The sequence below is a fragment of the Anabrus simplex genome, chromosome 7 (assembly GCF_040414725.1).
Source record: "Anabrus simplex isolate iqAnaSimp1 chromosome 7, ASM4041472v1, whole genome shotgun sequence".
Lineage (NCBI taxonomy): Eukaryota > Metazoa > Arthropoda > Insecta > Orthoptera > Tettigoniidae > Anabrus > Anabrus simplex.
Window position 1 is genome coordinate 61,086,042 of NC_090271.1, and position 16,036 is coordinate 61,102,077.

Here is a 16,036-nt window from a genome sequence, read left to right on the forward strand (position 1 = left end):
GAACGGTTCCGTGGCTCGGGCCCAATGAGTTAACAGCTTCAGGGCAACCGACTCCTGTGCAATTCCTCGGTACGAGTTTGGATCATCAGTACTCTCCTTTCCCTTCTACAGTAGCTTAATGGTTGATTTTTTCCATTCACTTGGTATTTGCCCAAGTTCTAAACATTTGTTTAATAGCACCATCCGTACTGGTAACAGTTCATCTGTAGTTTGCTTAAGATGTTCAGTCCTGATTCCATCCAGTCTGGGAGATCTATTATTCCTCATTTTCTACATAGCCTTTAAAATCTCCCTTTCTTAATGGATTCCATCATATCCTGGTCTTCTGGGGGTCTGATTTTAGGTCTTGATTCTTTTGCACAGGTTACTTTCTTGGTATGGTCTTCCCAGATTTCCATTGATATGCTGGGTTGGAATCTTTGAATTTTTGGTCGTAGGGCTATGAGAAGAAGAAACATAAGGATTGTATAATTTGCAGCAATCAAAAAGTAAAGGGACAAAGTAAAGAAACTTACTTCTATTGCAAGCCTTGCACAAATCAGCCAGCTATATTTTCTGGTACTTGCTTTGAACGGCACCGCACTTTGGTGAACTTCAAGACTTCATAAATCTACATGTGTGTGAAATATTACATTTCATTTTTATCGTGTGGAGGAACGGAAAACTTGTACCACTCAACTTGTCATATCTGCAGTTTATTGCTCCATTTTAGTACCCATTTTGATAACGTTTGAACATTATAACTCGAGCTTTTAGTGAAAATTTGTTTACTATAACACAAACTTTTAATGATAATTTTTGTTTACATGTATGAGTGGAAGTTACGAACTTAAAGGAGACATTCAGTTGTTCCTGCAGTATGTGAATCTGTATTATTATTTATAAGTTACATTTTCCGTATTGATTGGAATCAATGTATAGACAAGAAAAGTGTTCCACCGATCAATACTTATTTATTGTAAATGGATTTTACACTAGTACTGGTTTCGGCCTTTCATGGCCATCATCAGCTAGTACATAATTATAATACAGCCATTAGACAAAATCACAAAGATGTTATGTTAGATCATCCGGATGTCTAATGGGAAATGGAAATAAAATATATTGCAGTAGTGTGAGGTTAAAATATTTGTGATCAAAGGTGGTGGTGAAAGTTACGATAAATTAAAACGTATTGAGTGTACATTGGACACGAGTACATTAAACACATTAAAACATATAGGCCACAGTATAAAACACTTTAAAAAATTTAAACACATTAAAATGGTATATATATATATATTGAAACGGTAACGCCCTACGAGCATTCACGTTTCATTATTTTATTAAGTGGAGCTCGCTAATACCCGGCCGTAAGCTTGCGCCGAGCGCACTGGCATAGTGGGAACTGCGAGCAAGTTCGCGACTTTCTAGAACACCGGCCAAGGACAAGCGACGTCACGCAGAAGGTTCCTTCGTGTTCCATAGTATTGCTGCATGAACGAAATATAATATCAATATTTCAATAGCGTCACCTTGCAGGCAGGAATAATGAACGCTACTAGCCGAAATTTCGTGTCAATCGGTGTGAAGATGGCCAAGATAAAAAAAATTCTTGGGGCCCACATGCGTAGCCACGCCCACCGGCCTTCGGCAATATAAGCAAGTCGCCAGCCTGGGGTAAGGCAGAGAGAGAGTGTGCGGTATGCAGCGGCAGTGTGCTGAAGGCAGAGAGTGGAGTGAGTCGGCAGTAAGCCGTAAGTTCAGTGAGTGTGTGCAAATAAGCACGTCACGACATAATTCGTCTCTCGGTCCGGCTGTATATTTGAGTTCATTTAAAGACTGTGTGAAAACAGCAGTAGTGTTTCTAGCCAGCCTTGATTTCATTTAAAGACTGTGTTCTCGCATAAACTGTGCCAGCTTTGAGTTCATTTAAAGACTGTGTGAAAACAGCAGTAGTGTTTCTAGCCAGCCTTGATTTCATTTAAAGACTGTGTTCTCGCATAAACTGTGCCAGCTTTGAGTTCATTTAAAGACTGTGTGAAAACAGCAGTAGTGTTTCTAGCCAGCCTTAATTTCATTTAAAGACTGTGTTCTCGCACAAACTGTGCCAGCCTTGATCTCATTTAAAGACTGTGTGAAAACAGCGACAGTGTTCCTAGCATAGACTGTGTCGACCTTCATTTCATTTAAAGACTGTGTCTATCCGTTGAACTGTGTTACGACATAATGGAACTTGGACTGTCATTTATTTCAACAAGTGTATTGTGCTGATGGAGTACAGTGCAGAGACTGTACCCGGTAAATTTAATTTTCTTTATGAAGTGCTTAATCACTGCACCTCGGAAGGTCCTAGATTGTTTTCGATTATTATTCCAAATTCGATAATTCCTTCCATCTTATCCTCGTGGAACTGTGACTCTAACTTTATCCATGCTGCTAAAGTGCATTCAACATCATTGACTGTGGGAACTATTTCGGCGTGCTTCGCCTTAGAGAAGTGTCACACCAGTGCCCCATGACGTCCAATGTGGAAGATCCACATTTCCCCGTTCCTGCCTCAGGTTCGAGTCTTCAACACTAATACAGGGAAAACACCAACGACGGAAGACAACGCCGACGCCGACCGCAAGACGACGCAGCCGCCGCAGGACAACGTCCTCTCCACGCCGTCAGGAACAACCCCACGATTCAGCTGTAAAAGGTGACATAATTCTTTGCATATCTATTTGAATAAACTGAAGGATCCACTTAATCATGAAATTTTTTTTTTTTCGCTACCCTTCTCTCTCACTCTCTTAGCATGGGCCGTACACGCCTTGTCGTTCCTCATGCTCTCCGATAAACTGAAGTACGGGCGTTCCTGTTACAGAGAGAAGGTAGTGAATAGTGGCACCCATGACGTTGGGGCTCGATTAAAGAGAGTGAATAGTGGCACCCATGACGTTGGGGCCCGATTAAAGAGAGTGAATAGTGGCACCCGTGACGTTGGGGCCAGATTAAAGAGAGTGAAGTGATAAAAATTAACTTTGAAATCAGTGATATCTTAACTTACCAATTCAAATAAAAGTGCATAGTACGTACGTTAATTCCAGTTCAGTGAATGTGTTAACATTTTACGAAGTTCAATTCAATGACTTTGACGAAATTTTAAACTTTTGGCACAGAACTCTGATTAAGTTTATGGCACAAGTGATTATTTTTTTTCTCTTGTTATGTAAAACATTTCAGGCATAATATTTATGCACGGTCTCATATAAATTTTTGATATTTATGTCAGTGAAACATTGAACTTTACCATTGGACAATAATGGTGATATTTAATTTTATGCACAAGTGTTTGATATTTTGTGTTGGTGAGATTTTGAACTTTACCATTGGACAATAATGGTGATATTTAATTTTATGCACAAGTGTTTGATATTTTGTGTTGGTGAAATTTTGAACTTTACCATTGGACAATAATGGTGATTTTACGTATGAGGTGAATGATTGTATTTTCTGCATTCTGTGAAAATGACATTAATATGGAAAATATACTAGCTGCCATTGAGGCTTTAAAAATCAGTCTAAATGACAGGATTACGGAAAGTAACACTAATCTCGGGCGTAGGATTGCTGAATCTAATAACACTTTAGGAGCTCAACTTAAAGAATCTTAACGCGGCCCTGGAAGCCACTAAGGCTAGTATAGGTCAACTTAGGGAGTCTAATGAAGTAACTAATCGTAGTATCACTCAACTAAAGGAGGCTAATGAAGTAACTAATCGTAATATCACTCAACTAAGGGAGGCTAATGATGCCAACATTGTAAAATTGACAGAATCTGTTGATCAAAAATTTGCAGAAGTTAATAATAATTTGGAACGTAGGCTCAATAGTGCAGGTGCCGAAATTGAAAAAAGATTTAAAGAATCTAACAAAAGGATGGATTCTAAGTTTACGGAAATAAATGAAAGATTAACACGTGACTTAGAAACCATTAAGCAAGATATAAAATCACAAGTGGCGGAGGACTTAAAACTTGCTTTCCCGTCTTCTTCTCAGGAAGTCCTTAAAGAAGTAGAAAGCTTAAAGGAAGAATTTCAAGAGTCCCATGCTCAATTATCTCTTGCGCAAACTAAAATCGCGTCTATTCAAGACAAACTTCATGAATCTGTTAAAAATAATTTCATGAAGTTGGGAAACGAAATTACTCTTATGAAAAGTCAGCAAGAGGAGGCCGATAAACGTGTTAAGACTCAGTTAGATAATGCTCACACGCAGATTACTCGTATCTGTCGCGACGTAGCAGAAGTCAAGACCGACATAGAAAAGGAGGTCAAGGAAATTGAGAATTCCGTACAGGGGAAAATTAAAACCCTAAAACTTGAACTCCAAGGAGGTATAGAAGCTCTCAACAGCAAAGTATCGCAAATCGAACAGGATGTTTCATCATCTAGCCTTCACAACACTAGTGGAGAATCCATGAATGTTTCCACAGTTTTTAAAATAACTGAGGAAAAACCAGCCAAATTTTCGGGGAAGGAAGAGTATACTGCTAAGGAGTTTCTCCTCAACCTCGAAGAATTCTTTCAAGAAAATCACGTTAAGACCGACCGTCGTTTACGAATAGCATCTCGATTGTTAGAAGGCAAGGCGTTAATGTGGTTTACCGCTTTTAAATTCAGTATTAACACTTACGAAGAGTTTAAGGAAGCCTTACTTAGACGATTTTGGAGTGCTGAGGCTCAGCACCTGATAAAACTTCAATTATACTCTAGAAAGTATAACACGTCCGTCAATTCCTCGCGATATTCAGATGATCTCATATCTCAGCTTAAAAAGATGCAGTTTTTCGACCCTCCTTTACCGGAGCAAGAACTTATTCAGGTCATAACGCTGCAATTTCCACCAAATGTTCAGGAAATATTGGTGGCGGCAAACGTCCAGGACTTGGAGCAGCTCGATGACGTCCTGAGGAGACTCGATACTGCGCACACTCAGAGCGCAGCAAAAGCAGGTCGAACCAAAGAAACTACAACCAACTTTACGGAAATGAAGACTCCGGTTCAAGTAAATCCAGAACCGCGAGAAGAAAGAGAAACTCGCCGAGATATTCCGTTTCGGTACAGAAGATCTAGGAATCGTCCCTACGAAGGGAGGGCTAAGTTTCAACCTGGACCTTCATGGAGGCAGGCAGCTAACCAACCCAATGATAATAGGAACTCCCAGCGGGAAGAATTAGAGAAACGTTGGAGAGAGACTACGGAATATGTAAGGAATAAGAACAGGGAAGAGGGCTTACCTGGAGCAGCTTCTTTGGAATACCAGGCAGAGATGCAGAGAAGAAATGAGAGAACAGAAATGGATCCAAGAGCTACGGGTACAAAAAAAAAAAAACACTTTGTCGAAGCAATAAAGAGATTGCCTGAAAACCCGGAGGGAGGAGAGGTAGTATGTAGTGCACTCATTAACCATTGGTATTTAGAGGATGCAGATTTACTATATGAGGATTCAACACCACGACAGCCTCAGATACAACGCGGCTTACCGATCATTATCATTAAGTTAGGCAATATGATTGTCCACTCTTTAGTAGACTCAGGATCGCAAGCCTCACTAATTTCGCAGAAATTAATAGATGTGGCGCAGGAGACGACCTACATCTCCATCTTGCCGGTTGCTCAAGTTAAGGTTAAAGGCATAGTTCCTGACAAAGCTATTAAATGCAAATTCCAAGCGTTTCTTGAGTTAGAAATTGGTGGTGTTAAGTTCCAACATCTGTTTTTGATTTTGACGCAAATGAAATTTGACTTAATTCTTGGATCAGACTTTCTCATTCAACATGGGGGAATCATTGATTATCCCGCTAATGTAATTAAATTTTTTCACGTCGAATCTGTAGGGCTACAGTTGGTTACTTGTAATGACGTGAAGAATCCGGAATGTGAGACCCCGGTGGACATAGTAGAAGGCAAGATGAGCGAGGCTCCGCCTGTCGAAGAAAGCGTCCACGAAGAGGGGCGACCCGAGGAAGTGGGACCCGTAGAGGACCAGATGGCGTCCATTATCGATGATGAGTTTAACGAGGACCACTACAACTTCACGCTTTACGCCAATGTAGCTGAAAGCCCAGATTACGATGATGATGAAGTAATAAAGGCAATCCAAGAGCTTTTCAAGAAGTTTCCAGATGTATTTTCCGAGAAACCTGGAGTCATAAAGGGTTTCAAGCACCACTTAGATGTTACTGACACATCACCTTATAAGAAACGGCCTTATCCGATACCCATGAAGTACTTGGAAGAAGCACGGGTCATCATTAAACAGATGGAGAATGATGGAATCATATCAAAATGCGTCACACTTTACATTAATCCTCTGGCTATAGTGAGAAGACTGTTGAAGTTTTTGAAATACTTTACTAGGAGATGAGCGAAAGAAAATCGCCCAGCAATTTTCTTTTTCCCGAGCAGGGGGGGAGATGAAACGGTAACGCCCTACGAGCATTCACGTTTCATTATTTTATTAAGTGGAGCTCGCTAATACCCGGCCGTAAGCTTGCGCCGAGCGCACTGGCATAGTGGGAACTGCGAGCAAGTTCGCGACTTCTAGAACACCGGCCAAGGACAAGCGACGTCACGCAGAAGGTTCCTTCGTGTTCCATAGTATTGCTGCATGAACGAAATATAATATCAATATTTCAATAGCGTCACCTTGCAGGCAGGAATAATGAACGCTACTAGCCGAAATTTCGTGTCAATCGGTGTGAAGATGGCCAAGATAAAAAAAATTCTTGGGGCCCACATGCGTAGCCACGCCCACCGGCCTTCGGCAATATAAGCAAGTCGCCAGCCTGGGGTAAGGCAGAGAGAGTGTGCGGTATGCAGCGGCAGTGTGCTGAAGGCAGAGAGTGGAGTGAGTCGGCAGTAAGCCGTAAGTTCAGTGAGTGTGTGCAAATAAGCACGTCACGACATAATTCGTCTCTCGGTCCGGCTGTATATTTGAGTTCATTTAAAGACTGTGTGAAAACAGCAGTAGTGTTTCTAGCCAGCCTTGATTTCATTTAAAGACTGTGTTCTCGCATAAACTGTGCCAGCTTTGAGTTCATTTAAAGACTGTGTGAAAACAGCAGTAGTGTTTCTAGCCAGCCTTGATTTCATTTAAAGACTGTGTTCTCGCATAAACTGTGCCAGCTTTGAGTTCATTTAAAGACTGTGTGAAAACAGCAGTAGTGTTTCTAGCCAGCCTTAATTTCATTTAAAGACTGTGTTCTCGCACAAACTGTGCCAGCCTTGATCTCATTTAAAGACTGTGTGAAAACAGCGACAGTGTTCCTAGCATAGACTGTGTCGACCTTCATTTCATTTAAAGACTGTGTCTATCCGTTGAACTGTGTTACGACATAATGGAACTTGGACTGTCATTTATTTCAACAAGTGTATTGTGCTGATGGAGTACAGTGCAGAGACTGTACCCGGTAAATTTAATTTTCTTTATGAAGTGCTTAATCACTGCACCTCGGAAGGTCCTAGATTGTTTTCGATTATTATTCCAAATTCGATAATTCCTTCCATCTTATCCTCGTGGAACTGTGACTCTAACTTTATCCATGCTGCTAAAGTGCATTCAACATCATTGACTGTGGGAACTATTTCGGCGTGCTTCGCCTTAGAGAAGTGTCACACCAGTGCCCCATGACGTCCAATGTGGAAGATCCACATTTCCCCGTTCCTGCCTCAGGTTCGAGTCTTCAACACTAATACAGGGAAAACACCAACGACGGAAGACAATGCCGACGCCGACCGCAAGACGACGCAGCCGCCGCAGGACAACGTCCTCTCCACGCCGTCAGGAACAACCCCACGATTCAGCTGTAAAAGGTGACATAATTCTTTGCATATCTATTTGAATAAACTGAAGGATCCACTTAATCATGAAATTTTTTTTTTTTCGCTACCCTTCTCTCTCACTCTCTTAGCATGGGCCGTACACGCCTTGTCGTTCCTCATGCTCTCCGATAAACTGAAGTACGGGCGTTCCTGTTACAATATATATATATATACAATATATACAATATATATATACAATATATATATATATATTGAAACAGGAACGTCTGTACTTCAGTTTTTCGGAGAGCATGGATAACGTCAAGGCATGTACGGCTCATGCTTAGAGAGTATGAGAGAAGGGTAGTGAAATAAGTTTATGATTATAGTGGAACTTGCAGTTTATTCAAGAGATAAGCAAAGGAATTATAGCACCTTTTACAGATGTATTGTGAGATTGCCCTTGAAGGTGTCTATAATGATAATTTTTGTTTACATGTATGAGTGGAAGTTACGAACTTAAAGGAGACATTCAATTGTTCCTGCAGTATGTGAATATGTATTATTATTTATAAGTTTCATTTTCCGTATTGATTGGAATCAATGTATAGACAAGAAAAGTGTTCCACCGATCAATACTTATTTATTGTAAATGGATTTTACACTAGTACCGGTTTCGGCCTTTCATGGCCATCATCAGCTAGTACATAATTATAATACAGCCATTAGACTTTCGTCGTCGGCATCGTCCCGCGTCGTTGGTGTTGTCTCAGCACTGGACGTTGACGGCGACTCGAACCTGAGGCAGATCGTGCAGCGTGGAGTAGTTGTTAAGGAGCGGAGAAGTGAACACTTTTCTACAGCACTGCGAATTAAGGCATAGCACTTTTGAATAGTTTCCACAGTAAATGGTGTTGGACGCACTTTTGAAACAAAGATGAAATCAAAGTCAGTTCCGTGAGAATAATGCAGTAGGCACCATCATACTTGAAATAATAAATAATGAAAGCAATCTGGAACCTTTCGAGATGCAATAATTAAGCACTTCACTCAATCTCAAAAAAATAAATTCTTTGGATACAGTCTCTGCACTGTATGCATTGAGTACAGCACCCACACTCTCATTGAAATAAATTAGAGCTTCTACAAAAATATAAAGAAACAGTTTATGACAGTCCAAGTTCTATTATGTCGTAATTTCTCAGAGGCAAGGTTATCACTGAGGTGTAATTTTAGACAGTTTTATGAGGGGATTTGACATAGTCTTTGAATGAAATGAAGGTTGGCACAGTTTATGCTAGGAAATATTAACACTGTTTTCACGCAGAGTGATAGACACAGTCTTTAAAGGGAAAAAAAAAAAAAGTAGGCACTGTTCTTTACAAAATAACGTGACAATGTTTGTAAAAGAATTGTTCAGTCGCTAGGGCACAATTTTACGAGATAGCTTAACACGGTAGAGGAAACAACTACAGCACAGTTTCAAACATACAGTCTCTTTAAATTCACAATCCACAAACGAAATACAATTGCACAGCTCTTCAGACTGATAGAAACGAAAATAAGCTTTCGTTCACGCGCAAAGTCAAAGTCCACGGAGAAGGCTTTCAACACTAACACTTTCGAACCCATGTACTCATCCGGACAGAGTAACGAACCGTATAGCGAGGCGACGATGTGCTTGCTCGCACACACACACACTGAGTGACACGCACTCACCGCATAGTGCACACTCTTTACTCAAGGCTGGCGACTCCCTTTTATTGCCGAAGGTCGGGCGGCGTGGTTGCACATGTGGGCATCTAGAAAAATTTATATCTCGGCCATCCTTCCGCCGATTTACATGAAATTTTGGCTAGCAGCATTTATTGTTCAGGCCTACAAGGTGACATTCTCGAAATTATGATATTACATTCCGTTCATGATGAAATGCCATAGAACAAGAGAGAACCTTCGGTGTGACGTCATTTGGCCTTTTGGCTGGCGTTCTGGAGCAGTGCTAGTTTGCATGCTGTCTCCCACAATGCCTGCGCGCTCGGCGCTCGTTTTGAATGCATACAGTCGGGTGTTAGCGAGTTCCTCTCAAGAAATATGTGAACGTGAATGCTCGCAGGGCATTCCCGTTTCAATATATATATATATAATTCGCTGGGGCCATCAAGGACCACGTTAAGTCTTGTTGCATTTGACACTGAACTTGGCCTCCTTTAGAGCCCAAATTTCCCTCATTCTTTGTGAGTGGGCCTGCTTACGCTCCTCTGTCCAAGGGGCACTGTGTCTTCTCTTCGGTTGCTCGTCTCGGTTTAGCCTGTTCATCAATATTTTCTTGCGGAAGAGATCTCTGTTAAGGGCGTCTTCAGCTGAGATATGTAGCATTTGCAGGTCTTCTTTGGTATTTCTAAACCAGGGAATTGTGGTTTTGGGGTTTGAATCAAAAAGTGAAAGATTTCTTTAGTTAACTTTCTTCCGTCCATTCTTTTCAGATGACCGTAAAATCGTGCCCGTCTTTTTCTGATTGTGTCGGTAATTTTCTCTATTTTGCTGTAGACTTCCTTGTTGGATCTCTTTTGATGGATTCCGTTTCTGTACTTTGATCACAAGATTCCTCTCACAATTTTGCATTCTCTTTTCTCCAGTTCTTCAAGCAGTCCTTTGTTGGCATTTAGGGACAGGGTTTCGGCTGCATATATAACTACTGGCTTCAGAACTGTTTCATAGTGACGTATCTTGGTGTTTTGGGAAAGGCATTTTTTTGTTGTAGATTGTGCAGGATGTTTGGTAGGCTATTTCCAGTTTGCATACTCGCTCCTGAAGTGCTTCTTTGTCCAGTCCATTTTTCGTGATGATCTCACCCAGGTATTTGAATTTGTCTACTCGGGTGATGTCCCTGTATTTCGTATGGAGTTTTGGTGGAGCCTCTTTGATGTTAGTCATTACTTCTGTTTTCTCAAACGATATCTGCAAACCAGTTTGTTCGGCAATTTCCTTTAAAATTTCAACTTGAGCTCTAGCGGTTTCTATGCCGTTTGAGAGAACAGCAATATCATCGGCAAATGCTAAGCAGTCTGTTGCGATCCCCTTGGATTTGGTTCCTATTCTCAATGGACTGTAGTTGGTTTCCTGTAATCTCACCCGCCAGGTTCTGATGATCTTTTCAAGAACACAGTTGAAGAGTATTGGGGATAGCCCATCACCTTGTCGGACTCCTGTTTTGATGTCAAAGGAATGCGAGAGACATCCGTGGAACTTCACCTTGGATTTTGTATCGGTCAGGGTGGCTCTAATTAATGCCAGCAGTTTCAAATCAACTCCAAATTCATTTAAGATGTTTAGCAGGACTTCCCGGTCAATGGAGTCATACGCTTTCTTAAAGTCCACAAAGACAGACACATACTGCTTGGACCTTAGTGTACAATATCTGATGATCGTTTTGAGATTTTGGATCTGTTCTGCTGTTGAGCGACCTTTTCTGAACCCTCCTTGGTATTCATCTATTTGATGTTCGACTTGTGCTTCCAAACGCTCCAGGATGGCAAGTGATAGAATTTTGTAAGTCACGGGTAGCAAAGATATTCCTCTGTAGTTGTTGATGTTCTTCATGCTGCCTTTTTTGTGTAATGGATGGATCAAAGCTATTTTCCAATCTTCAGGTAGGGTCTCCTTGTTCCAAATTTCTTCTATTTGCTTTTGCAAGATATCAAGTGATTCCTCTGGGGCATATTTCCATAGTTCTGCTACTACTGAGTCTTCCCCCGGCGCTTTGTTATTTTTGAGACGGGCAATGTGGCGCTTGATTTCATCTCTGTCGGGTGGTCTGGAATCTGGGTGCCTGAGTAAGGGTTCCTTGGTCTCAATGGCGCTTTGCGGTTTAGAGCAATTAAGTAAATTCTTGAAGTAATCTGCCAGAATGCTGCAATTTTCTTCATTTGACATCGCCAGTGTGCCGTCCTTTCGCTCAAAGCATAGAGATGGTGGTTTATAGCCAGTGAGTTTGCATTTGAAGGCTCTGTAGTACTCTCTGCTTTCATTCTTCCTAAAGTTTTGTTCTATCTTTTCAATGAGAGATTTTTTGTATTTATGTTTCTCAGTTCTGAACACCCTAGCTGCTTGGGCACGTTGGGTTTTGTAGGTTTCCCAATCATTTTCTGATTTCGTAGAGTAGTACTGTTCCCACGCATTGAGTCTTTCTTGGAGGACTGATTCGCAGGTACTATTCCACCAGGCATGCTTTTTGCTTCTCTTGATTTCTGCAACGTCTTTGGCGGCCTCAACAAGGGGACTTTTGGCGTTGTTAAAGTCACAGTAATTTGGTCTAGCCTTCTCCTGGAACTCCTCGACCCTTTGCCGAAGTTTATCATTGTCGAAGCGTGTGATCTGTTCGGTTGTCTTCCTTGTGTTTGCGGGAATTGGTTTGAATTTGATAAGAGACATATAATGATCTGAAGCCACATTGATGCCTTTCTTTACCTTGACATTCATAATCTCAGGGCTGTTTCTCCTGGAGATTGCAACATGATCAAATTGGAACTCTCCGAGAGCTTGGACGGGAGAACGCCAAGTCATTTGCTTTTTGGGTAGATGGCGAAAGTGGGTCGACATGACCTGCAGGTTGTGATTTTCGCAAATGGACACCAGTCTTTTGCCATTGGGATTGATTCTTTTGTGAGCAGGGTAATTTCCTATAACTTTCTTGTACTTCTGTTCACGACCTAGTTGGGCATTGAAGTCACCCAAAAGAAGCTTGACATGGTGTTTGGAGATTTTGTTTAATTTTTCATCCAGTAGGTCCCAGAAATTATCAACTTCATCTAGATCAGACTTGTTCTTATCATTTGTAGGAGCATGTGTGTTAACTAGGGCGTAGGTTTTGTTCTCGCATTTAATTGTGAGTATAGACAATCTGTCATTCACAGGTTCAAAATTTGCAACTGATTTAAGGATCTTGGTTCTAACAGCAAACGCGGTTCCAAGCATCACAGCTCCATTGAGGTTTCCTCTTTGCACTTTGCTCTTGAAAAATCGGTAGCCTTCGGATTCAAAAATCTCTTCTTCTGGGTACCTTATATATAACATATATATATATGTTAAAACGCTTATTAAAATTTGAGTTTGTATTGCGTGGATTTCATTCTTCAATCTTCTTTGTGATTCTTGTGCCTCTGTGTCATGTTGATTTAGTTGTATATGGTGATCTTCGAGATTGTTCTCTGGCTGATATACGTCATATTGATATGTGGTAAGAACCCTTGTTATGAAAATTTTTTTTGAGTACTATGTGATCCAACTGTTGATGTACTTCAGTAAGTTTTTTATGATAAACTGCAAGGCTTGAGTTTAAATTTAGGAGCTGTTGGTGGCAACACCTCTCTCATCTATGTTCGTTAAGTGATAGCTATCTGTAAAGATAAGCTAATATACGTATAGTGTCCCTTGCAGTTTATCATAAAAAACTTACTGAAGTACATCAACAGTTGGATCACATAGTACTCAAAAAATTTTTTCATGACAAGGGTTCTTACCACATATCAATATGACGTATATCAGCCATAGAACAATCTTGAAGATCACCTTATACAACTAAATCAACATGACACAGAAGCACAAGAACCACAAAGAAGATTGAAGAATAAAATCCACGCAATACAAACTCAAATTTTAATAAGCGTTTTAACATATATATGTATACAATATACTTAATGTGTTTAAATTTTTTAAGTGTTTTATACTGTGGCCTATATGTTTTAATGTGTTTAATATACTCATTCCAATGTACACTCAATAGGTTTTAATTTATCATAACTTTCGCCACCATCTTTGATCACAGATATTTTAACCACACACTACTGCAATATATTTTATTTCCATTCCCCATTAGACATCCGGATGATCTAACATAACACCTTTGTGATTTTGTCTAATGGCTGTATTATAATTATGTACTAGCTGATGATGGCCATGAAAGGCCGAAACCAGTACTAGTGTAAAATCCATTTACAATAAATAAGTATTGATCGGTGGAACACTTTTCTTGTCTATACATTGTGAATATGTAAACATTGCGTATTTTATATTAATTGGAAAGGTACCCATTTTGGAAAATATGTAGCTTTTTAGGTTCAGAAATATGCTTTTTTAGTGCATATCAAATTTATGTCGAACAGAAATAATAATTGAAAGTTAGAAACTTCATTCTATTCCGTATTGAACTGGGATTAAGTAAAAATGAAATTGTATTGAAAATGTGGACCCTTAACATTTTTATTTTACAGAAATAATAATACGAATAATAATCCGAAAACTGTAACATTTTATGAACTTGCTTCTTTACCCTGAAATATGTACATCTTGGCTGCAGAAATTTCTCGGATCCATACAACCGTAAAGGGTTAAGTTCCCCTCATATATATGTGACCTTTTTTTCTTGTTATTGCTTTATCTTTGTTCTGTTAATCTAAAACATTCTGTCCCATCTTGGGTTTCTAATTTCAGTAGCCCATATGAAATTCTTGTTTTTTTGGTTTGTTTGTAGCTATTCATCATTGGTCTTGTATCAGATCGTAAGTACCAGCACTTCCAGCCTGTCCTTGACCTGTACATCCAGGAGAGTTTCAGTGCCACACTTGCATATGAGTAAGTCCTCTTCTTCTCCCTTCTTTCTTTGATGTAAGTGACAATACTTCTGTGTGATTCTTATGTCTCTTGTGTTGCAGTAAGCTGATCGTAGTCCTCAAATACCACATTGACAATGCCAACTCCTCTGATGGGCAGGATAAAGATCTGCTCCTCAGAGCAATGAAGTCTCTACAGTACATCATGCGCTTCATCATTCGCTCTAGGGTTCTCTACTTTGAGTGAGTACTCTTTTAACCCTCTGGCATGCAAATATTTTTCACCAAAAGATACCTGGGAATGCGATTGTTTTTACGTTTAAAATAGAGTTCCTATGAATTGTAAAGAGATAATGTACAGGATGTACTATACCCCTGTGTTATTGTGTATCAATAGTTGCTCATCAGAGTGCAACACCTTCCAGGCAGCACTCGCCTCCAGCAATGTGTTCCTGGGGTGCTGGGGGTGACTTTCGGTTGAGAGAGTCTCAGAGACTTGTAGATAACATGGTGTGATACAATTATTCTCTTTGGATACACGCATGATCCAAGTAATGCTAAGATGCCTCATAAACATCATGTAATTCAATTGTTAACTTTTTCAGAGTACATAATCAATGTTAATAAACCAATATGAATTATATTTCATGCAATTTTAAGATCCGAGTGATTATTTGTGCCAGCTCAACTTCATAGAAACCATTATACAGTCCACTCAGTAACTCGTACCAGACCACAAACATTTTGGTCATCACCGGACCCGGATCTTTAATAATCGTGCGTAATTTGTGAAAATGCGAAGTAAATTGACGACAGTTACTCGCGCTTCCTTCATCATAAAAGTTTAGCACAAGGCTGCATGTATTTTGTTACTGAAATCACATCAAATTACTGCAAGTGGTCCAAAACTGGCATGGCTCTCTAGCACGTTAGTGTCTGAAAGCTTCAATTTAACTACCCAACATGACAACGCAGTGTGTGGAGTCCAGGGTTTATCTTATCAATATGACTACAAGACGAAGGATGCAGGGAAAATAAGTATTATAGGGTCAGATTTTCCGTTTCTTATTTCTTATCCTTTCCATTCCGAGATGGATGAGCAGCAACTACAAAGGTTAGTAAAGCAAAGAACCAGTATTAAGACTCGAATAACAAGAATAAGCACATTCGTTGACTCATTCAGCAGTGAACACAACTTGCATGAAATCAGAGTGCGCTATGATACACTAAGTGATTTAGACAGTAAATATGGCGCTATTCAGTCTCGGCTAGAGGTGGAAGATGTAGCCACTGACCAGACTACGGATAGGGAGAATATGGAAACGATCATATATAGTTTGAAGGCTAGGATGCAAGAATTATTATTCCCATCACAAGCTCACAGTGCAAGTAGTCCCAGTTCAGATCACAGTGCCTTAAATAATAGCTCAAATTTGAGGTTACCTGCGGTCAAGTTGCCGACATTCAGTGGGAACTGCGAAGACTGGTTATCTTTTTCAGATAACTTCAAGGCCATAGTTCATAATAATGCAAGTTTGGGAACAATTGAAAAATTTCATTATTTGTTAGGAGCACTGCAAGGTCAAGCCAAGGCATTAATTCAAAACTTACCTACTAGAAACCAATTACAGTGTT

General features: G+C 40.1%; 1 protein-coding gene across 1 annotated transcript in view; it reads left to right on the top strand.

The window, feature by feature from the left end:
- The window catches only part of mbc (myoblast city), a 413,292-nt gene that overhangs the window by 132,005 nt on the left and 265,251 nt on the right, over positions 1-16,036 (top strand). Inside the window, exons 13-14 of the mRNA XM_068228569.1 lie at positions 14,323-14,423; positions 14,504-14,644. Coding sequence (XP_068084670.1) covers positions 14,323-14,423; positions 14,504-14,644 — 242 coding nt within the window. The remainder of the gene's footprint in view (positions 1-14,322; positions 14,424-14,503; positions 14,645-16,036) is intronic.